General features: G+C 33.2%; 3 protein-coding genes and 1 pseudogene across 3 annotated transcripts; 2 read left to right on the top strand and 2 right to left on the bottom strand.

Moving 5' to 3' along the window:
• LOC145581987 (guanylate kinase 3, chloroplastic-like) lies at positions 1-5207 on the top strand. Its single transcript, XM_081639023.1, has 2 exons — positions 1-1092; positions 4915-5207. Exon 1 carries the CDS (start codon positions 146-148, stop codon positions 1055-1057), a length of 912 nt encoding a protein of 303 aa, XP_081495149.1. The 5' UTR covers positions 1-145; the 3' UTR covers positions 1058-1092; positions 4915-5207.
• Positions 5208-8941: 3734 nt separating this feature from the next.
• LOC145581986 (uncharacterized) lies at positions 8942-12188 on the top strand. The gene is made up of 2 exons (XM_081639022.1): positions 8942-11291; positions 11538-12188. Exons 1-2 carry the CDS (start codon positions 9243-9245, stop codon positions 11961-11963), a joined length of 2475 nt encoding a protein of 824 aa, XP_081495148.1. The 5' UTR covers positions 8942-9242; the 3' UTR covers positions 11964-12188.
• An 861-nt stretch (positions 12189-13049) lies between these two features.
• On the bottom strand, positions 13050-17313 carry LOC145580882 (L-gulonolactone oxidase 5-like). The gene is made up of 5 exons (XM_081637966.1): positions 17037-17313; positions 14810-15232; positions 14321-14576; positions 14048-14149; positions 13050-13786 (listed from the first exon to the last, which is right to left on the bottom strand). The coding sequence occupies exons 1-5, from the start codon at positions 17295-17297 to the stop codon at positions 13050-13052; spliced, it is 1779 nt and encodes a 592-aa protein (XP_081494092.1). The 5' UTR covers positions 17298-17313.
• Positions 17314-18112: 799 nt separating this feature from the next.
• On the bottom strand, positions 18113-24568 carry LOC145581985 (L-gulonolactone oxidase 2-like; annotated as a pseudogene).

The following is a 24568-nucleotide window of genomic DNA, read 5'->3' as shown; positions in this document are numbered from 1 at the left end:
GTAAGTTGTTCTTCTCACATCTCAAATTGACTGGTCTCAAAACTTGGCAGCTCTTCCCACACTCTCGCTCCACTTCTCTCTCCCCTTTGTCAGTCTTTCAAGTTGTTGCAAATTTCCAGTAATTTCCGCTTCCTCTATAAATTCGATGCTCGTTAGAAGATTTTCTGCCACTTTATCTCGTTTAGAGATCAACCCAATTTGCAATTCCTGCAAATTGCGCAATTTCCACTCAAACCCTAGAAAAATCACCCTAATTTCTTCCCAAATTCCTGCAAAATTGACCCTTCAAACCCTAGATTTCAAAACCCACAAATTCTACTCCTCAAATTCCCAAATGGGTGATGCCCGCCGACCCGCTTCGGTCCCAATACCGGACATCAACAAATCTGACCGGTCCGAGCTGCTTCGAGCCCTCGAAACATCGCTGGGTTCGTCGTTCAGCTCGGCGCCATTGGCGCCCCAACCGAACCCCATTATCATAGTCATTAGCGGGCCGAGCGGCGTAGGGAAAGATGCAGTGATCAAGAGATTGAGGGAAGTAAGAGATAACATACATTTTGTTGTTACTGCCACTAGTAGACCAATGAGGCCTGGGGAGGTTGATGGGAAAGACTATTACTTCGTATCGAAAGACGAGTTTTTGTCAATGGTGGAAAGGGATGAATTGTTAGAACATGCTTTAGTGTATGGGGATTATAAGGGTATACCAAAACAGCAGATTAGGGAGTTTATGGGTAAAGGGTATGACATTGTGTTGAGGGTTGATATTCAAGGGGCAGCTACATTGAGGAGGATTCTTGGGGATTCGGCTGTTTTTATATTTGTTGTGGCAGAGAGTGAGTATGCAATGGTGAATAGGTTGATTGGGAGGAAGACCGAGACGAGGGAGATGTTGTTGGTGAGGATTGCTACTGCTCGGGAGGAGGTTAAACATGCCGGTAATTTCGATTATGTGGTTGTTAACGCGGATGGACAGCTTGAGAGCGCGGTGAAGTTGGTTGAGTCTGTGATTGATGCTGAGAAAGCTAGAGTTAGCCCAAGGAATGTTAGTATATAGCCTATGTTGAGCTAATTTTTGTTCTTATTGATGAGGTAATTTTTAATTTACTAATTTTATGTAATTATGATTTCCCAATCTGTACCATGTTTGATGTTGTAATTCATATGTGAAGATGTGCTTCAGAATTTAGTTTGATGCTTTTGGCTTGTTATTTGATATGCGAAAAATCTTAGCAAGAGGTGGAGCCGCCTAATCTATTCTTTGTTGCTTTGTTGTTGAAGGATGTAAGATAATTTGTTTGCTCTTTGTAGTTTGCACTCTTGTATTTAAGCTCTGTTATATCTAATGTTATCTGTCTAATATATCAATAAGCTTCTAGTTGCTGTCAGTGTTACCAGAAATCTGGTACATTTTGGTACTTGGAATAGAGTCAGGAATTCAATTCACTTCTCAGTTATGTAACTAGACCGCAATTGAATACCATTTACTAGTTCATACGTCCCAGAAAGTGGTTTTCCATAGGGGAAGGGGTTGAGCAAATTAGATATGTCCTAGAAAGTGGTTTGCCGTAGGGGATGTGGTCCAGCAAATTAAAAGCATGAGCATCAGAACAGCTAAGGAATAGTTCTAGACTATAATTATGCATGAACATGGGCTTGGAAATAGCTTGGGTAGCCCCAATGGGTTAAGTGATCACATTGTTGTCCCCGAGTTAGTTGTGGCAAAGTGGGCCATATTGTTTACATCACAGGAAATAATACGCTAGTAGTCAAATCGTCATAGTAACTTCCCAGCTTGAATTAATGGCATCCTGGATGTGGATGGAATTTCCCAGATGGAGCAACCACCTAATAATGGAGTTGAAATTGTGGTGTTTTTTTTTTTGGTGGTAGTCAATATTCAAATTAACCACCTAATAATGGATGTGAAGTGTAACTATTTACTAGTTTGGTAATACATACAGAGAGTACTGTTTTATAAAATTTGTACATGCAAAATAAATACTGTTGGTATTTTCTGGAGTGATTAATGATTGAAAATTATAATGTGGTTGACCCTAGCCCATACTCTATTTTTTGAGGGCCTGGAAATACACTGCCTATGTATTATTAAAGTTCTTATAGACTCTTGTCTAATTATTGACTCTTTGTAATGGGAATGGATGCTTGAAAAGCTGAGAGTGAGTGGCTTAGATGGCAGTTAAAAGAAACAGTGCATCATCCATCTAATTTGGATAAAGCAATAAGCAAATTTCTTAGTTTAAAAAGATTTGAAAGAGAAATCATCCATGATGTGGAACTTTCTTGAATCCTGATCAACTGAATTAGAACTAGAGAAATTTGAGAATGACATTTGGCTGGAGTGAACTTCTGGAGACAGAGAGAAAAGTGTAGATTTCAAACAATGATTTTGATTTCAAAACCATGCTTTAGGACTAAGGAGAACAACTGCCTTGAAAAAAGTGAGCTTCACATGTTTGTTGGAGAAAATAATGAGGATGCTTTTAGGAAATGAAAGGGGAGAGGTTCAATTAGATTTATGGAAAAGTCCGGCTGTTTACTTTATGATCAGGGTTCAACTTTTTGAAAGGTGGATTTTACTACAGTCAAGGGAGATGTATTTATTCTGTGTAAGTTGAAGAAAAAGGGGTTTAGGTGGCCCTGAGGGAGAAATGGGCTGATTGGAGCGGGATGAGTTAGTTTGAAGTGATTCTTTATGTATGTGAATTAAACACAACATGATATAACCTGATTGTATTCTTCTGTTTAATACTTTATTCGAACGTCTTGTTCAGTTTCACTTTGTTGGTTAAAGTCCCTCCCAGTTGTTGATTCCTTTCCTTTACCCTTCTGTGAACCAAATGAACTCTTAATATTGCAGGAGGGCGTTAGAATTGTCCTAATTGATTCACTGTCTATGATTATTTTAAAGTGCTGATTTATTACTACATTTTCTTTCTTTCTTCACTTCAATTGATGTGTAACAGACATGCCTACAATTTCTCAAACTATAATTTCTCAAACTATAATCTCCTCAAAGCTCATAAATATTGCTACATACCCATTTTAGGAAAACAAATATCTCCTTTCCTGTAAATACCCTATACACCCTTGTTAATACTTGTTTCTCTAGTAAATGCTTACAATCACATGGACAAGTTTATAATTTGCCTTTCTCTCTCTTCCTTTGTTCCATTGCCTTAAAACTTGTGCACTCCCCCATGTTGCAATATTAAAGTAACTGAGGAAGTAGCTGTGAATGGCTTATGCTCACAAACTTGTCACATTGAAAATTACGAGGGTCATGTTTTGTTGAAATCACCTGAAATTTAATTGTCTGTTTCATTTGTCATGTGATTTATGTGTTAATATATTTTTTTTAATTGATTGAGAATTCCTCAAGGTATGTTTAGTTAACCAATGGGACTCGCTAAGTGAATTGGATGATTCTATACTAAGTTTTTCTATTTTCAATTAGATGTCTAAACCAATTTCAGCAGCTTTTTGAGGAGTCCATTAGACACCCAAATCTTATGCTTAAAGCCTTATTGTTTTGGTAAACCCTTGATTAGTTACTTATGCTAACAGTTTATGATCAGCTGTGAGAGTATGACTATGACACATTAGTATTTAATATGGTTGTTGGTGAGGGACTGAGTATGCCATTAGTTTCTCAGAAGACTGAGCTGGATTTTTCAGAAGCAGAAATCCAGAATTAGATGTGTCACAAGACCTGCTGATATGAGCAGCAGGACTTGATCATTCTGTTTTCTTCTGTTCTTTTCTTTACTCAAGGCTCTCAAACTTGCAGTTTTTTTTACATATAGTCATGTAAAATTACCCAGGATATACCTCTTAAAGGGATTGTAGATATTCTTCCTCATATAGCTAAGGGTAATTGGTTGGTGAGTTGCCAAGGAAGGTATTCTAAGCTACTAAAGTCATTCCAAATTGTCTTATGTATGATTGAGCGGAAGCCACTTGTGTAAACTTTTTTCATTTTGATGATGGCATATATGATTATGAATATGTTAACAAAGTACAAATGTTAAAAATGTGATGAGACTTGGTGTGTGATTGTGTTGGGAATCTTAGGATGTAAAAATAGCTTGATGGACTCATGATTTGGTTAATTTCTGAGGATTAGTCTTGGGTTTTCTTGGTGATATTTCTCGGTTGTCATAATGGCATGGGTTAGAGTGTTAGACTGTTCAGGGATTTCAGCTGTGACTTGCTAAGAGTAAACCTGAAACCTGAGTTCTTACATTTTTTAAATCTCCTCCGGATTGACTTCTATTTCCCCTGATGAATAGCTGTATGATCACTTTTACAGTAATAAATTAATTTATTAGCCATAGTAATTTTATATTCTTCTGCTAATAACTTGATTGTTTGCTAGGTCTTGTTTGAGAGGTAGCTTTTAATAAATGATCTGCTAGACATTTATCTGAAAAGTTACTATTTTGAAAGGAAAATGGACAAATTAGAGGCATTTCCTCTTACTCCAGGTCATTTATGGATGTATGTATGATACAACTATTAAGCACAAGGGAGTGTCATACTAAATTATCTAATTTTTGTTCTTGCATATCCCCTTCTCTATGTGTTTGTTCAGCAATTGCTTGCTTAGTTAAATGGCATGAGGCTTACTTGCTGAATTATATTTCTTCTTTTAACTTGCCTTTGCCTGCATTCTTCAAGTCATGCTTACAATAAACAGATCAGCGGATAAGTGGGATGCCCAGCTTTGCTTATTTTTCCGAACTTAGTCTTAAGTTTGAGGTCCATGAACTGATTTGCCTGAATATTGGCCAATATTACATACATGAATCTTTGATTCAACTGGCTTGAATGCGTAGTACCTGGTGCTAATGTGCTATTACATCTGTTCATGGCCCTGCTGTGTTTTTACAGGTGAGAAGGAACGTGTTTATTGACTAGTGCTGACTCAAGTTTTCGTGAGAAGCAAGAGTTTAAAGACAGGAATGCACTCGTCGCTTCATCCTTCAAATTTTTTTGTTGGCATACTATGATGTTCAAGTGATACACATCTTTTTGGCTTCCACTTCTATTGCTCCCTCTAACCTTGTAAGATTTCTAAAGTGATCCTTGAAAAATCTTCATTTAAAATTTTGTCTTGTATTCATGTATGATGTATGTATCCTTTTGCTTTGGCGTAGAGTAATACAATAGTCTATGTTACAGAATTTGGGGTTTAACTTCTACTCTTGGGGGTATACCACAACTGTTCCTGCTAGATGTTCTTTCACAAAATACAGGATTCAACAAAGAAATATCGGATGTAACTTTTGGTTGTAAAATGTCAATACCTATATCAAAGAAAAGTATAACGAGTTTGATATATGCGACTTTAAATTTAAACAGAATGAGTATTCTTTTCTCTCTACATGCGACTTATTTCTCGCATAAATTGGTAACTTAGTCCAAACTTGCATTACTTCTCCCCTGTCTAAATTTGACCTTGAGCTTCAGCTTCTACGAAACTTGGTGCTTTCTGAAGTATGCCCTTGATAGCTCAGTTGCCGACCTTCTTGCAACTTCCAGAAACTTATCACTTCATATGATTTTGCATCACTTCATATGATTTTGCTACTCCACAAAACAACATTCAATAGCTTAGAACAGTTGACCCCTTCGAACATCACTCATGTACAAATATGGTCTAGACTCTAGAAGATAAGAGGATTGAATGGGGTCCCATTGAAGACATCTCGTCCTTTTACTGGTCTGGCTCGTGTTCGATTCTCATCCGAAACATTCCTTAAAATTCTTGTTCGAAAGGAGCCATTTGCCTTAAGGAAGGCTGCAATACCTCAAAGCTTCCTTATTTAAAAAATATTGTAGGTAGTTTATACAGAGAATCAAATAATTTTAACATCATATTAAGTTTTTGCATGCAACATGTAACAATTTAGGGTATACAATGAAATACTTGGACATAAAGATATTATATTAATTAATTATTGTAAAGTACAATATACCCAATAAAAAACCCGAAAATATTGTTTTAATGCGAATTTGGAGTTTATTTAATAATATATCGACGAAGTATGAACTATAAAGCCACCAAATTTAGAGCAACAATTACGTGAAGAGATATCTTATCTTAACTACTTTTCAATTCATCATCAATGAGTTTATGGCCAGAAATACATCTTTCAATAATTTGCTTACAAAGAAATTGTGACATGACTATACTTTTGAAAGTTCTTTGACACGAGACATTATAAATAAATAAATAAATCAATTTATAAATAATTAAAAAGACAATTTCCCGTACACTCAAAGAAAATTATAGGGAATAAGGCCATTTTGGGTTGGGACCCTGCAATTTAAGGGAAACAAAAAATCTTTAGCTTTACACAAGAAAATTCCTAGTAATCCTTCTACTATTATGTACATCATTCAATTAAGCCTCGATTGGTTTACAAGTTGCAACTTTATGGTTTGGAAATAATCCAGCTAGTTTATTTATTTATTTTTGTTATAAATTGTTTGTAAGATTGGAATTTTGTGTAGAACTTTCAAAATATAAGCCAATGAAGGAAAGTTACGATGAAAATTAAAGCTCACGTTTTTTCAAAATATAAGCCAATGAAGGAAAGTTACGATGAAGCTTAAAGCTCACGTTTTTTCTCATAAACGGAATTGACATCAGTATTTTCAACTATATTTTAATATACGGTTTTTTCATCATATACCCCCCGAGTTTTTTATTTATTCACCATATATTTAAGAAAATTTTCAAATTCACTATATACCCCTGACTTGTTACAAAAATTTACCATATACCCCTAATGACAACAAGATGAGTGAAATTTAATTATTTATGCATCGACACCACCTTATATCTCTCCTTCCATCCCTGAAACCACTCCTCTCCTTTGTCCAATCCCTGACACACTCCAAATCTCAAAAATCATATCCGTATAATCGGTTTTGAGGATGAGAAAAAGAAATTTGGGATGGTTTTGAGGGTGGGAAAAAGAAATATGGGTGATTTCAAAGGTAGAGGAATGTATTTAGGTAGTTTTGGATCATAATTAACCCTAATAATTGACAAAGTTAATAATCATTAATCATCAAGGGTATATGATGTATTTTTGTAAAAACTCGAGGATATATGATGAATTTTATAAACTTCATGGGTATATGGTGAATAAACAAAAAATTCAGGAATATATGGGAAAAAACCCATATATTTGGAGAGGATAAGAGTTCTTATTGCCTAAAGTAATAACATTGTTTTTCATCTTAATAAGAAACTAGTGCCCAATATCTAATACTGTATTAGGAAACCAACACGTCTGGAATACACCAATATGGAGTACTTATTTAGTTATCTTACCGTATTAAATATTTAAAGCAAATTTATTTTTTCATATCGTGTTCCTGTCTTCCTGACATGTTTTTATCCATCTTTTAACCCCTTTGTGCAGAAGATTGTTTTGCACCATGAGTAACCCAAAGATTTGTACAATTTTCTATCAAATGGCCTGGTCACATAACATGATAACATGCTCTGCTTAAGTAGACAATCACAATTCTTAACTTTTTACTTACCCCATTATACTATTAACCAAAAATAAAAAATACATTAAATATTTACTTTTCATTGTCCCTAACCTTGGTTTATCATCACATAATCACGATATTAATGCTCATTTTCATCATACCACATTTGATAAATTCAACCCCACGACACTTGTAAATGTTACACAAGATCATCCAGAAGCAAACTAATCAAGATGATGCTGTAATTGATTAGATATTTTTCCTTAATCTAAAATCTTCCTAATTAAAGGGATGCTTTTAGGCATTTAATTTTACTTGTAGCATTGACGAAGACATTAGATACGACGTCGATTCCATTGATACTCATTGACATTTGTGACAGGGTATTCACTTGGATTGCTTAATTAGGGAAGTACAAGCCACATCTCATGATTAATGGAATCGTACCATACAATTTCACGTCTAAACTAGCTAGATGTGCATATATGTTAACTAGTTTAGCTGGATGTAGCACCCAGGACATGAGATCGAACTCCATTTGCAAGATTGCAACTCACATATCAGAGCCAAGGATTTTTTATAAATTTAACATGGGACAGAAATTGGCTGTATAATAGGCCTACCCTTGGGGAATTGAAATGGACATGCATGATCAAAGGGAGCTTTCAGTTTGACCTGTTCGTTTGATAGCTATAATGCCAAGACTATCCTTTTCCAAGTCTTCTGTTCTCCTTAAGGCGTTAGGTACAATTATTGTAAACAGAATGAAAAGAAAACAAATACGAGGGAGGAAATAAATTATTGAACTCTTATATTTTTAGTTTGATATAACTATTGAAATGAATCGTTTAAACTTATGTATACGAGAAGGGTAATAATAATTGTTACCATAAACAATAGAAAAGTAACAATTGTGGAAACTAGAAACCATTACCCCCCAAAAAATATGATTGTTACCTAGATCCTCTAATCAAACATCCAATAACGGTAATGGTTTATTGAATCCGCTTTAAAACATACAAACACCCTTACCAAACATGCTTAAGATGAAGTCCAGAAGTCATAACTCCTTGACATTTCATTTTAGGCCCCATTTTGTTCAATTTCGTTCGATTTTTTATGACAAAATAAATTCAGATAACTTCACATGTTCAAATGTTCAATTAATAAGGTATAGAAAGTTATGCTACATTGAAATAAGTTGGCTAACAACTTAAAACGCTACAAAAACCGAATTGATGAGTCTGAAAATTCTAGTTATGAGAAGTACAAATGGTCAAACAACTTTTCACTTGTGACATTGACAGATAAGGAGACTTTAAGATTGATGATTATTGCTTCTATAAGAAGAGAGAATTTATCAGGCCTTAACATCCTTCCAAGCATAAACCATAAAAACAAAACCCTTTCAAGCAAAATAAACTAAGTTATGAGACAAACGTGTATTGTTTAAGAAGGTACCAAACATCAGCACATATAACAGAAAACCAATTTTGCAGAAAATATTTCAACAAAAAAGGCAGCAACATAATCCTACACTCTTCTCATACCGCCTTTTTCACATACAAAATAAATATATATAACCAACTATTTGTCTGAAATTTTAATACAAAACCAAGCAGATTAAACAAAAAAGCTTTTTACCTTGTAATTTCGAACTACCCCTTTTGCTCAGAAAAAAAAAAAAAAAATACCCTGATTGCAAAATGGACCATACTAGTCCTAAAGGAGAAGATAAGAGTGTACATTTGCCAATATCTGAGCTGAAGAGGCTTAGTGATGCATATAGTCAGAGCGCGACAATGTTTGAATGTGTGAGCCGCAGTAGAGAAGGCAGTGCTGAGACCCCTACAGAAAATCAACCAGCAGGGCCATCAGTTCCTGCCCCTGAGAAAAAGCTGACACTTTTCGCCCTTCGTCTTGCTATTCTTGAGAAGGCAGCTACTGGATTAGGGACTCTAGGCTTTATCTGGGCAACTGTTGTTCTTCTTGGTGGGTTTGCCATAACTTTAAATAAATCGGATTTTTGGATTATAACAATTATTCTGCTGACTGAAGGAACAAGGATTTACAGCAGGAGCCATGAACTTGAGTGGCAGAGACAATCCACGTGGTCGTTTACAGGTGCTGGGATCAACAGTTTCCGGCTTCTGAAACTGGGATCGAATAAAGTCTGGAGCACAGTTAAATCAGTCTTCAGACCGCGGAATCTTAATGGTAGGCAGATAAATGACTGCAGAGAAGATAGACAGCGGAAATGGGATAAACAACGTCAGCCAACTCGAAGATGGGCTAGTTCTGATGTACCTGTATTACCTTATGCTTCCTGGCTTTTTCTATCAAGGAACATCAGCAAGGTTCTTCAATTTCTGCAGATTGTAGCCGCGATTGCATGTGTAGCTCTTTCGTTGATGAAGATCATCTGGCGTAACTTTGGAGAGGTGGCTAAGGATGATACAGATAAGAAAAACAGAAAAGATGCTCTGCTGATATTCTACGGATTGGCCTTAGCTGAAGCTGCATTGTTTCTGCTTGAAAAGATTTACTGGGAAATAAAGGTAACGTGCTGTAAAGTATTGGAGCAGGTCAATGAAGAGTGCGAGTTTGGACCTTCCGGTATGATTTCAGTCACGAGATTCTTCTATGATGCCTATTCTAGATGTGTGGATGGAAGCGTATTTGATGGGTTGAAGATGGATATGGTTTCTTTTTCTATGGAACTTTTAGCTTCAAATTCACCAGAAGAGCAGTTTATGGGAGCCCGGGTTCTTAGAAGCTTTGCAATGAATCCGCGGTTTTCTGATGACACTCTGCAGAAAATAGGAATTACTTTCACAGCAGTTGAAAGATTAGTAGAGATGTTAAACTGGAAGGATCCACAAGAAGAAGAGATCAGAAAATCAGCTGCAGAAATCCTGTCAAAACTAGCAGGGAAAAAACAGAATTCCCTTCGAGTTGCAGGGATTCCGGGTGCTTTGGAATCAATTTCATCCCTTCTCTATGTTAGCAAGACCTCAAGTGCAGAAATCGACGAAGTCTGTGAGAAAAGTATTATACCTGATCATGAGCATTATGGTTTCTGGACATTCAATCATCTAGGACTACTCATTCTCAAAAAGCTTGCTCGAGATCATGACAACTGTGGGAAAATAGGGAATACAAGAGGCCTCCTACCAAAAATCATAGACTTCACACATGCTAAAGAGAGGTTGTTAAAGGATGATAATATCGTGGCATCTCAAATTCAGACAGTGAAAAGGTCCCTGCAAGTAATAAAAATGCTAGCTAGCACAACAGGAAGCACAGGGAAACAGCTTCGTAAAGAGATATCAGAGATAGTCTTCACATTCTGCAACATCAGGGACATTTTAAGGCACGGGGAGAAATATCCTGATCTGCAAAAGCTCGGGATTGAAATACTGACAAGCCTAGCAATGGAAGACGATGCAACAGAGAGGATCGGAGCCACAGGTGGGATTATTAAGGAGTTGTTGAATATTTTCTTCAAAAGTGGGATGCCAATAGGTCAGGTACATGTTAGAACTGCAGCTGGTGAAGCACTAGTCATGCTTGCTTTCGAGAGCAAGCAGAACTGCAACTGTATCTTGAAATTAGGCGCACTGGAGAAGCTCGTGAAAGCACTAGAAATCCCCTTAGTTCGTTTAAATGCAGCAAGGATTTTAAGAAATCTGTGCACCTATAGTGTGGATGATTGCTTCCAGGAGTTAAGGGGAGTTTCTGCAGCAGTACCCTCAGTAAGTTTTATCAACTCGTCAGAGATTTTTTTTTAAATATGCATTCAATCCATCACTTGAGCTCTTTATACCAGAAAACGCTTAACAGAACTTAATTTAGCTCTAAATTGAGCATGAGTAGGCGAGTAGCCCTTGTTTGAATTTTCTGAAAATTGTCAGAACTTTTTTTCATGAAACTAATAAGGCGAAAATAATATATATGATGACAAGAACAAAGACTGATGTATTCTGTATTGTGCTTTGCAGGTTCTTAAGGGCATCATGTCCGAAGATGACAAGCTATGCGAAGTAATGGTTGGATTAGCAGCACGAGCATTCAAGTTCATGACATACTCCGAATCAAGCATCATATTTGAGCAAGCAGGAATCAAAGAAACTGAAATAGGAAATGTACTAGTACAGATTCTGAAGAAACACACGTATCCACCTGCCAGATTTCCTAGGATACGCAGGTTTACCATAGAACTTGCAATCTGGATGATGCGAGACAAGGAATCAAACATTCGAGTTTTCAAGAATCTAGGACTCAAAACAGAGCTGGAAAATGTTCTAGATACAACCTCAGAGCTCGAGAGCTTCAACATATTTTCAGGAACAGTAGGATTAAGCAGATTCAACACATCAATACACTCATTGATTGAAACTGCACAAAACTTGCTGTCAAGTGAATGAAAACAGGAGATTCACAGTATTTTTTTTTATTTTTTTTTCAACTTTTAATACCTATTTCTGCATTATTATTTCTTCTAGATGCTCAAAAATGTGCATTTTTTGGGTTTAGTCATGCTAACTACACAGGTTGATAAATACATATACGTTTTTTTCCTTTTACTGAGGATTAATAAATGAAATTGTATAGAGTATAAATGTGTAATTCATTTACAAAGTATTTTTATATACACCCACCATATAAATTTCAGTGTGCAAATTTATGGGCAAATTATTACATGATCCCCAGGCCAGAGCATATAGCTTTGGACCTAAATCTTTTGATACAAGTATTTAAGAAAGCTGTAACCATTTTTGTGAAACGAAGGGAGTAATTTATAAAGAGTGCCATGGCAAAGGCTTCCTTGTGCCACAACAATTGGCATGGCTCCAGTACCAAAGACAGATCACAAAGTCCCAAACAATCAATCCCCTAAGAAATTGTCACAATCCATGAAACTGGGGTCTTATAAGTATCTAGCAAACATCTTTATTTGGTAGGTAAGAAGAGTGATCCTACCATGTCGGAATCTTGGTCAGGCCCGAGTTAGCAGGTAAGACAATTTGGAAGAGTGGGGAAAAGGTAAAAGAATCTCCTTTCCCAAATAATCCTTAGTGGAGATTAAACCATCAACCTCGTGATTAGAAGGATTTCCTTTTTCACAACCAAGCTTAGCTTGGTTATAAATATCTAGATAGCAAGCTAGCACTACCAACATGCCTTCTAATTTGGGCTTTTTAGCTAGACAAACAAAATGTTAACAAATCATGAAATATATTAACAGTTAAAACTATTAGTATCATTACAAATCATACAAACACATAGGTAACACAATATTCGTCCGTTCAATTAACAATCACATATTAACCCCAATTTATGTATACTACGTGTTTATATATAATTTAATAAGTATAACAAATCATTACGAACATATTAGTAAATTTAAACATGAGCATTAAAAAAAATACATATCTAATGGGAAAGAACATTCACCTTGATATAATTATAAACTTCACATCCACTTTTGCCTTAAAAGTATCCTTTGATTTTTACCCAATCAAGCATTCATCACTAACAAGGTTGCTTCTCTTCTTCTTGCAAACTTTAGCTTCAGCATAAACTCGACCGCTCCCACAAGTGTACCCCGTCCCACAATCATCATCTGTGTTACATCTACACAATCCTTCAAGTGCACAACCTGTTTTATCTATGATTATTCCGTCTTTTAATCCTAAAACTTGATCAGTCCATTCACTTGAAAACAATCCCAAAGGATCATAACTTTCCTTAACTCGTAAAAACTTTTCTCCATCCTTATACTTACTAATCACCCCTTCAAATGCCACATTGCAGTTTTTACCCCAATGTGGCACGCCACCATACTTAAAAATCGCTATTTGCTCAATCTCATTTACTATGTCCTCGTTAAGTTGAGGGCTTAAGGCTTCTCTAGGTCGATAATAGGTAATATCGAAGTCTATACCATCCTCGTCTTTTCCTAGATAAGCCGAGGAGACCTTGACATACCTCATTAGGATACCCAAGTAAAGATCAAAACCACAAAAGGATGTAGGATCCATATTAACCAATTTTTTAAGGTCTTTAATGAAACTTGTTACCTTGTTCATAGGCAAAGTAAATCCATTGCTAGAAGAGAATTGACCTTTTATTCTTGGATCCCATCCACAATAACCATCAACAATATTATTTTGATCATTAAGACAACTTCCGGAAGCTTGCATCTTATTTTGATATCCAATAACCGGGTAGCCAGTGAATAACACACCTAGTGACATTTATACCAAATCAACATGAGACAATGAGGTAAGTTAGACAAGCTAAATAAAAACGGAGGAAGTATATATACGAATGTATTCACCTACATACGGAAATGATCACTATATAAGTAAATATATTGCTAATTAGTTCCATATAAATAAATAAATAACACCCTAAGTAATTGACATCTTCATAATTGAATAACCAAAGCAACAACTTGATAAGAATATAAAACCAAATAAAGGAATAGGAGTCATAAGACTATTACCGTTATTTGTGAGCCCAAATGCACTCCCAGAAAATAGTGTCACGGAAGCGTTAGCTGATATGCATCTTAACTTGCTGCAACCACGTGATTCTAGATTCTCCTCTGAATGACGTAATGAACCAATAATTTAACTCGTTAGAAGAATAAATATTCCTTAAAATTTGATTTAAATCTGTGAAAATTTTATAGTAGTCATTTGAAATAGGACTACTATAATATTTTAATGATTATATATGTAGTTCATAATTTGATCAAAAGCCTCGTATACTTTACCTGCTTTTCTAGAAGACTCTATGAGAGCTTGTGGTACAGATCGGAAGCCCAAGTAGTCATAAACACCATTACCGGGTGTTGTGGTAGGAACTCGATTGTCAATTCGATATATTGCTTTACCTTCGGCTGGTAGCCAAGCTATATCGGCAAACTCATGTTGGAGCCCAAATTTTAGGGCTTCAACCTCCAAGTCATGGTCTTCTCTTGTGATGTACGTGAGGTTTCGCTTGAAAAGTGGTTCCAACTTAAAGGTTACCTTCACAAAATAAGCTACGTTAAATTTGACTGTTTAGTTGTGGTTCACTATATATGTATTGTGTTTTCAAATTATTACTACATTAAGAGGATTTTAACATGATTGTGTTTTTTATAAATCATAAAATTTATTTAAAGTAGATTTTTGTCAATAATGTCATATCTCAAAACGTGTTAACAAATTAAAAACAAAGATAGATAAAGCAAGTTCAAAGAAAATCAAGTTGTGCATACCTGTGAGATGACACCAAGAACACCAAGTGAAACCTTTGCTGCATCAAGGTCTTCATCACCAACATTAAGCGTCCGAACTTTAACATAACCGTCATCACGTTTGCCAGGACTAATAATCTTAAGGCTAACAACATAGTCATGAACCGCGCTTCCACGACCCCATAGGGAGCTTCCATGAGCACCCGTTCCGAGCATTCCCCCGACAGTTACACCTGCCCAATAAGGTGAATTTGGCAATGCTAGGTTCACCTTGGCCGCCTCGTCTATCAGCTGCTTTAGCGTCATGCCGCTTTCTATCGCCATAGTTTCTTCTACCATGTTGACATTTACAATCTTGTTGAGATTTTCTGTGCTTATTACTAGACCATCCTCTCCATCAGGGCACACCAACTTTGTGGCACTGTGACCGTATTTGGTTGCTACCTATTGAATAAAAGTCATCTTTCATGCGTCAAGTTTTTTTTTTTTTTTTTTTTTTTTTTTTTTTTTTTTTTTTTTTTAACAAAATATTATCTTCAAATTTTTTTAAGTTGCAATATTTTGATTTTTACTGACAATTTTTATTGGTCTTACTCATTATGTATATAGACTACAGTACGGAGTACTCCGTATTATTTTTTATAATTGGTTTTAAATTCTGTAATAATTTCAACTTTGAGAGCCTTTTCTTCTAACAACCCATGATGATTATTTTTTTACTATACATGATGAAATTTTATTTTAGGACCAGTCTCTTGATCTAATTAATTTTTTTTCTTTCAAAATTTTTTTAATGATTATAAACTAATCTTTATAGACTAATTTTTTTTATTTTTTTTTTCTCTTTCTTTGAAGAAGATTATATTGATTTTAGTGAGCTAGTATTAATTAAATTTTAAATCGAATATAATTAATTGAATTTTTTTTCCCTTCCATTTCGTTTTGAATGTCTTATTTGTAATTTTGAGAGATTCAAATGCAAATGAGATTTAATACTTTTGGATAAATATATATACTTTAAAATATAATCATGTGGGATTTTATTGGAGTCATCTCGATTTTTAGTTTTCAGATATTAAATACATACTTCGTTAAACACAACTACACTAATCTATTATCATTCCTCCCTTGATCCTCACCACTATCTCATGTATACGCCCTCCATGTTTTTTAACATGTCCTACATTGACTTTTGCATGTATACTATATACTAAAGTAATCATCAGGATTATCCTTAAAATACACATGTCGCATTTACAATAAAAAAATTTCGGCCAATTTTTTTTTTCTTAAAAAATAAAAAAATTACAATAATTTATAAAAAAATATATTAAATTATTATTATCTATCTAACAAAAGAGTTTGTAGGGTATATTCAAATTCTAAAAAATAAAAAAGTTATATAACTCATTCCATTTAAGCCAACTTTATTTCAATTGACTTTAATTTTAAGATTTACAAATCTTATTATTATAAAACCGTGCATTATACCACTTTGACCAATGAATTGAATATGCTTTATACATAAATCAAACATAGTCATCAATTCAACATATGGATACTTATTATTATATATCGTTACAATATGTAATGTATAATTTTCGAAAGTCAACTCTTTGTAATTTATACTTATTTCTAATTAAAGATACTCTGTATATATAATTGGTCAAAGTTTCGAGTTAGAAAATATGTTGGTTAATTAAAATGGAGTGCTTAAAAAAATAGAGGGAGTATTAATTAATTTTTTCCATTGTAATATGGTCTGGTTTGATTGATCTAATTTTATTATTTGACAAAATTTAAACCTTATTGATGTACACTAATCTTTTAGTAAAAAAAATATACCAAACGGGATTTCACTAAATTTGTATTAGTATGTATTTTTCATATATGAAATGTTCGTACTTATACTTAATATGCAAGGATATGAAAAAAAAAAAAAAAATGTATTATATATTAACTGAGCCAATAAATCATGTCCGATTATGATATTCTTTTAAGGTTTAAAGTTTCTAATTTCAACGAACCAAAATGATCGGAATGAAATGCATAAACGTTGTAGATCGAAGATCGACCTCATTTTTGTTTTTTTATTTTTTATTTTTTTTATTTTTTAATTTTTTTTGAAGAAAAAGTACATAAGAATTTAGGATAGTCATCTTTCAAGATTATAATGTAGACCGACTTCATATGTATAATATATATAATGTAGCATGGACAAACTTTAGCTAAAGTTAGCAACCAATACCTTGATTTTTCTCTCCATCTTGGTTGCATCTCTAACGTAGGAGATGAGTTGATCTTCACTTTCCGGGTACACGGCGTTGGCAGCATGGCAAGTACTCCGGTCAGGGAACGAGCCATAAGAATTGGTGATGATACAATCGGAGTTTCCGTAAGAGCATTTGATGGGTCCTTCTGGAGGATCACAATTAACACCATTTTTGCAAAGTATCAAAAGAGTAACCCAAATTGGTCCTAAAAGACTATTAAACCATCTTCCATACATAGCACAAGGAAAAAGGTCAACGTGTGTAGTTTTTTGATCTGATCGATCAAATGGAAATATGGAATGTAAAGATAATATTCCACTTGAACAAGTTAACGAAGGTTTGGACTTTGTGGTTTATTATATGCATGTAATACAAGTATATAATTCTAATAAAAAAAACTCGTAACATTATTACTAATTTAATTAAAATGAGTAGAGATATGAATAACAAGAGTAACTAAATCATCTAAACTTGCAAGTAGCCAACTATGGATCGATTATGTTAAGAGACTTTCTTCTTAATTAATCTACCAATTAACCAAATTCTTACTCCATAATTATTTAAAATTTAATATGATTATAAAAGGAATACATTCTCATAGTCTCATCGCTTAAAGTCAAATGTTGACATTTTTGTGAAATAATTATTTTTCATGTATGAAATGTTGACATTTTTAACAAAACATGAAATAATTGATAATGAGACAAGTAGTATTATTGCAAATCATTATAAACATAAGCTTCAGGCATGGATTATAAAATAATATATACATCATCCATTCACGATTAACAATCATTTACAATATACTGGGGCTAGTAATAATTTTATTACATTTTTACATTAAGAATTCTCCTCATAAAGAAGGCTTTCTAATGTTTATTTTCTAATAAAAGATATCTATAAACTTAGTGGATTAACACCGCCACCTATTAACACCAATTTACATATACATTGACTAGTACTTAGTTTTACAAATCGTTACAAACATATTTTTAAATTTAGACCATGAGCAAAAAAAAAAAAAAAAAAAAAAAAAAAAAAAAAAAAAACAGCATCCAACTAGGATTAAAGTCACCTTGATATTATAATTACAAAGTTCACGTCCATTTTTGCCTTATTGATTATCATCCAATCAAGCAATTATCAAAAATAAGGTTGCTTTTCTTCTTCTTGCAAACTTTAGCCTCATCATAAACTTTACCACTTTCACAAGTATACCCCTTCCCACAATCATCATCTGTGTTACATCTACACAATCCTTCAAGTGCACAGCCTGTTTTATTTATGATTATTCCGTCTTTTAATCCTAAAACTTGATCAGTCCATTCACTTGAAAACAATCCCAAAGGATCATAACTTTCCTTAACCCTTAAAAACTTTTCTCCATCTTTGTACTTACTAATCACACCTTCAAACGCTACATTGCGGTTTTTACCCCAGTGTGGCACGCCACCATACTTAAAAACTGCTAATTGCTCGATTTCTTCCATGATGTCCTCATTGAGCCGAGGCCCTAACTCTTCTTTAGGTCGATAATAGGCAATATCAAAGTCTACTCCATCCTCGTCTTTTCCGAGATAAGCCGAGGAAACCTTGACATACCTCATTAGGATACCCAAGTGAAACTCAATGCCACAAAAGGATGAAGGGTCCATATTCACCAATTTTTTTAGGTCTTGAATGAAGCTTGTTACCTTGTTTAAAGGCAAAGTAAAGCCATTGCTAGTAAAAAAGTGACCATTTATTCTTGGATCCCATCCACAATAACCATCAACAATGTTATTTTTATTAAGACAACTTGCGGAAGCTTGCATCTTATTTTGATATCCAATAACTGGGTAGCCAGTGAATAACACACCTAGAGACATGCATATGAAATCAACATAAATATTCTTACTTTATAGTTTCTCAAACAAAAAAAATTTATCTTATGTTGGATCAAAATTTACAAAAATTATATGATGTTAGAAGACTGATTACGCCCAGATTATTATGTGAAAAAACTGAACTGATCATATTAATTATAATTGAAATAATATGGTTATCATATTTCAAACGACCACTATGCTATGAGAATATCTCTACAAAAATAATAAGAGCAAATAATAAGTGAATATCTAAGTTGAAGCAAACATAACCTAAGGAAACTTTAAATAATGATTCCTTACTCATGATCTGTTCAATGACCTCATCATATACATTACCTACCTGCTGTTCTAGAAGACTCTAAAAGAAACTTTGGTACAGATCGGAAGCCCATGACGTCATAGACTCCATTTCCAGGTGTTGAGGTAGGGACTCGATTGTCAATTCGATATGTTGCTTTACGTTGGTTAATTAGGTAGCCACACTATATCGGCAAACTCATGTTGGACCCCAAATTTTGGGGCCTCAGTCTCCAAGTCTTGGTCATCTCTTGTCATGAACGTTATGTTTCGCTTGAAAAGTGGTTCCAACTTAAAGGTAACCTTCAAAAAATTTGAAAAGTAAGATAACTTATACGTAGTATTAGGTAGTTCTGCATTTGCAATTGTACACTCATTTTGTTACATACTCCGTATTACTTTTTATGTTATACACCGTACTAATTAATTAAGAGGATCTAACTAGTCATAGGGTTCCACTTCTGAGTGAGTGAAATATATGTCGTCGGATCTAGGTTGAAAGATTCTATAGGAGAACACATTCGAGAAGGCTTTTGGCGGTTTAAAGAATTATTCGAGTAGGAGGTTCTCTTAAAAAAACAAAAATAAAGAAGACAAATAAAATTTAACAGAAAAATCAAAAATATAAAACCTTAAAAAAAATGTAATGGTAAACACTACACACTAGTTAAATAAATTACACAACACAATATTAAAAAATAATTAGTTATCTAGTAAAAAAAAATTTGACCAAGGTTTTTTATTGATATTAAAATATTACAAATTAAGTCTCTTTCAAGTCCAATAGAAGATTAAAACTAGGGGTGAATATGGTCTAGCCGGTTTGGTGGGGTTTGAGTCCACACCAAACCAAACCACAAAATACGGTCTGGTTAGTTTTTCGAACCAAACCCAAACCCAAACCATATTAGTATTGAAACCAAACCAAACCAAACCATAATAATACGGTTTGGCCGCTCGGTTTGGTTTGCGGTTTATGATGAGACGACATTTTTTCCTAAAAATTGTCAAATAATACTTAATAAATTTATGATAAAGTTTAATTAATTAGCTCAAAGGGATTAAATTGTACTACAAAGTTATAATAAAAATAACTATCAACTAATAATCAAGTGCTAACACAGTAACACTTATAGTTTTCTTTTGATTTTTCATGTTTTTTTGGTTTTTTTGGTTTTTTTTTTTTTTTTTTATTTATTTTATAATATATAATAATTATTTTATTAATTTAAAAATTATATAAATATTAAAATACGATTTGGTTTGGTTTATAATTTTTGAAAAACCAAATCAAACCATAAACCGTATTTAAAAAAAAAAAAATTTGAAACCAAACTGTATTTTTACAAACCGTAAACCAAACCAAACCGCTATAATGCGGTTGGTTTGGTCTGGTTTGGTTACGGTCCAGACCAAATTGTGTACAACCCTAATTAAACGTAAGTACATACCTGTGATATAACACCTAGAACACCAAGTGATACTTTTGCTGCATCGAAGTCTTCATCACCAACACCGAGCGTCCGAACTTTAACATAATTGTCGTCTTCTTCACCGGGACTAACCATCTTAAGGCTAACAACATAGTCATGAACCGCGCTTCCACGGCCCCATAGAGAGCTTCCGTGAGCACCCGTTCCAAGCATTCCCCCAATGGTTAAACCTGACCAATAAGGCGAATTAGGCAATGCTAGGTTCACCTTGGCTGCCTCGTCTATCAGTTGCATTAGCAACATGCCACTTTCTACCGTCATTGTTTCTCCTGTCACATTGATGTTTATAATCTTGGTCAGGTTTTTTGTGCTTATTATTAGACCATCTTCTCCATCAGGGCACACCAACTTTGTGGCGCTGTGACCATATCTGGTTGCTACCTGTTGAAAATCACATTAAAACTCGTATATGATATGTCTAGTCCTAAAAAGCTAGAATATCGTGACTATTATTAGTTTCGTATGCAAGAATATCTTAAATGCCGATCGAGTAATTTGAATATCGGAATAAGTAACCTTCTCACATCTGAAACTGTGTTTTAAATAATGATTCCTTTCTTATGCTACCTTCTTTCCAATTACACTTTCGCAGTGGACTTATTCTAGTCAAACTTATAAATATCATTATCCAACTTTCGTTCATATTGTGTACATATACTTACAAATGTTTATCTAGCTTTCTTACATAATATGAACAAATCCTCACGTAACTCTCTTTACATATTATGTACACTATAATATATTTGAATTAATAAACTTATAAATTAATAAACTTTCCTAGTTAAGCTAATACGGAGTATATATAATAGATTATTATTTAACCAAATGTCGTATGAACACATATACTTTCGCTTTAAAGGGTGACAAATCGGATCATTGAATCAAGTTATATAATTTGGGTCAATACGATTTGGCGTGGTGGCTAGGGAGGTCAAGGGACGGAGAGAATGGAGAATAAGTGGACCACAAAATTAAGGGGAGGGAAAGGAAAAAACATCTATATACAAAGTGGTTCGAGTTATAATTCATTGTGAATACCAATTTACTATATATTTGATGTATCCAAACATAGTATATGAGTAAATGTGTAATATGACTTTTACTAAAGACAGAGGGAACAGTCGTATTTAGTATGATGATTTAAACTTCAGTGAAAAAAAAAGGTTAAAAGGAATAAGCACGCACAACGTAGTAGTTTTAATTTGTATGTAAATCCTACTAGGGCAAGGACATATATGAAAATTACACAGTACACAAGAGTGTACCATGAGTATGGTACACCCTGAATTAAACAATGTGTTGCATGATGTCAGCTTTTCAAATATTTTTTAAAAAAATGTCAAAAAAAGAAAAAAAAAATCAATCATTTCCACAATTTATGGGACTCATGCGTGATATTCTCTGTATTACATAACTTTCAAAATTAAATTTAACTATTTTTTTCAATTTTGAATTTAGAGGGAAGTTTATGGAGAATTTTATAGAAAAAGAAATACAGAGCAAAATAATGTCATACTATTCTAAATTTCGCCATGATATACTAGATTTGTTAATGATGCTAAAGATAGTGATGATATCCACAATAGTGGTGAATTTGAGGACATTATTGTATCCTAAAAGGTAATTTAATTTTTTTTTATATGATTTTCATTTCAGAATTTTGCTTATTATGTTAACTTAATTTCTTTATTGTTATTTTAAGATTTGAATTGAATCAGACTATGTTTATGTTTATTGTATGTATTAATTCCTTATATTTAAGTATTTATGTTGTAGATTTTTATTTACATTGGATTGAAGGTTGATGATGAAGTTCTTTTTATGTGACCCTTATGATCGTTGCTTTTTTTTGTTGGCTTTGAAATGAATGTTGTGTTTTTTTATATAGTATGTTCTTGATTGTATTAGTCATGTTTTTTTTTGACGTAATTTTGAGGTAGTCACCTTTTTGTTGCGGAACACTGATATACTCACTTTATAAGAAACATTTTGTAATTTATTGAAATTTTAATTGTTTGTTGATTTATTTATTCATTAATGGACATAAAAATATAAAATATTTATTTTTTTGATTTGAATGAAATATGTTTTTTTGAATATGACAATATGTTCTTTGAATATGAACTATATCTTCTTTACGTTACAATTCATGTTATTTGAATTTTGCTAATTAAAATTGTTCTTTGGATCTCAATAATAATAAGAATTATGTTCTTTTTACTTGAATATTATGTTCTTTTATGTTCATTTTTGTTATTTTAACTCTTATGTTATTTGATTTCTTGTTCTTTTTGTTAATTTTGTATGTTTTTTAGGATTGATCATTATGTTCTTTGATTTTGATCCTTATGTTTTTCGAGGTATTGAGTGATGCAGATTTTTGTTATAAACATGTCATATTAAAATTAGTTATAAACTTCATTTTTAAATATTATGATATTCATCTTAAATATTATTTATTAATCATGTATTTTTTTTTATATTAATTATCATCTAATAATTGTTTTTTTTTTTTTTTTTTTTTTTTTTTTTTTTTTTTTTTTTTAAATCAAGATCATGAAGATTGATGACCATATTCTTTTGGGAGCTCCCTATTGATGTTTGATTTTAAGATCCAAAAAATATCCATGATATTAATAAAGAACAAGATGTTATTATGTAAATTGAACATCACTTAAATTTAACTAGCATGGTTCAAAGATAAAATTCAAAGGACATTACACAATAAGCAATGAACATTATATGACAATAAAAGTACATTATAATTACGATTAAAGAACATGATGGACATTTAAAATATAGTTTATCAAAAGATATACTCCATAATAATTACTCCGTATCATTGTATTATATAATACTGAACATATAGAATAAAAATAGTGTTAATAATTAATTGTACATTATAAACAAATACGGAGTATAAAGTATATTATGTATTCAAATAAAGAACGTTGTTAATCATATAAAGAACATCACAAGAAATACATATGACTATCCTTAAAACGAATATTATAAGTAAATATAAAGATATTTTTTTGTTGAAAGAATATGAATGATTTTTGTAGAGGTTTTTTAAAAGAGAAAATAATTTAAAATAAAATATCTTGGTAACTTATATTTTGAAAATGAAAATAACATTTTGAATTTGAATTTTAAAAATGAAATCTTGAATTAATTTTGGAAAAAATAATTTTAGATATAGAAAAATATTTGGAAAACTAAACTTTTGAAAAAATTTGACAATTAATGTGGGGTAAAGATTATTCTTTAAGTATCTTTTCTAAAATTAAGGGAATGAAACTCGCATTCTTCCTATTACTACTGATGTTCTTTTATGTGAGTATGTTCATTGCAACATATCTTGATGTAGTATGTATACATGTTCATTGCAACATATCTTGATATTCTTTTTGTGACCGGGTGTACCATGTGCATGGTACACCCGGGTGTACAGGTCATGTATTGGGACATATATGATATATCAAAGCAGGCGAGCGAAAAACCAATACGTACCTTGATTTTTCTCTTCATCTTAGTTGCATCTCTAACGTAGGAGATGAGTTGATCTTCATTTTCGGGGTACACAACATTGGAAGCATGGCAAGTGCTCCGGTCAGGGAACGCGCCATAAGAATTAGAGATGGTGCAATTGGAGTTTCCGGAAGAGCATTTGACAGGCTCGTCTGGAGGATCACAATAAACAACATTGTTATTGCAAAGGATCAAATAGTACAAAAAAATTAGCCAAATCGGCCCTAAGAGACCGTATGGTCTTGTGCTATATACACTAAAATTATTTGACATCTTCAACCAATCAAGAAAAAGATCAATGCACGTAGAATTTCTGAG

This window comes from Chenopodium album, chromosome 15, assembly GCF_948465745.1.
Source record: "Chenopodium album chromosome 15, dcCheAlbu1.1, whole genome shotgun sequence".
NCBI classification, from domain to species: Eukaryota; Viridiplantae; Streptophyta; class Magnoliopsida; order Caryophyllales; family Amaranthaceae; genus Chenopodium; species Chenopodium album.
The sequence above is the reverse complement of the archived record's forward strand: the minus strand, read 5'-3'. Positions and strand labels throughout refer to the sequence as shown.

Bases quoted from the DNA above. Each gene is read 5' to 3' on its own strand.
- LOC145581987 (XM_081639023.1), top strand. From the start codon at position 146: ATGCTCGTTAGAAGATTTTCTGCCACTTTATCTCGTTTAGAGATCAAC.
- LOC145581986 (XM_081639022.1), top strand. From the start codon at position 9,243: ATGGACCATACTAGTCCTAAAGGAGAAGATAAGAGTGTACATTTGCCA. The intron at 11,292-11,537 runs GTAAGTTTTATC...TGTGCTTTGCAG, and splicing joins TTTCTGCAGCAGTACCCTCA to GTTCTTAAGGGCATCATGTC.
- LOC145580882 (XM_081637966.1), bottom strand. From the start codon at position 17,297: ATGTATGGAAGATGGTTTAATAGTCTTTTAGGACCAATTTGGGTTACT. The intron at 14,577-14,809 runs GTATGCACAACT...TATTTTGTGAAG, and splicing joins TTCTTGGTGTCATCTCACAG to GTAACCTTTAAGTTGGAACC. The intron at 13,787-14,047 runs GTAATAGTCTTA...AAATGTCACTAG, and splicing joins ATTTGGGCTCACAAATAACG to GTGTGTTATTCACTGGCTAC.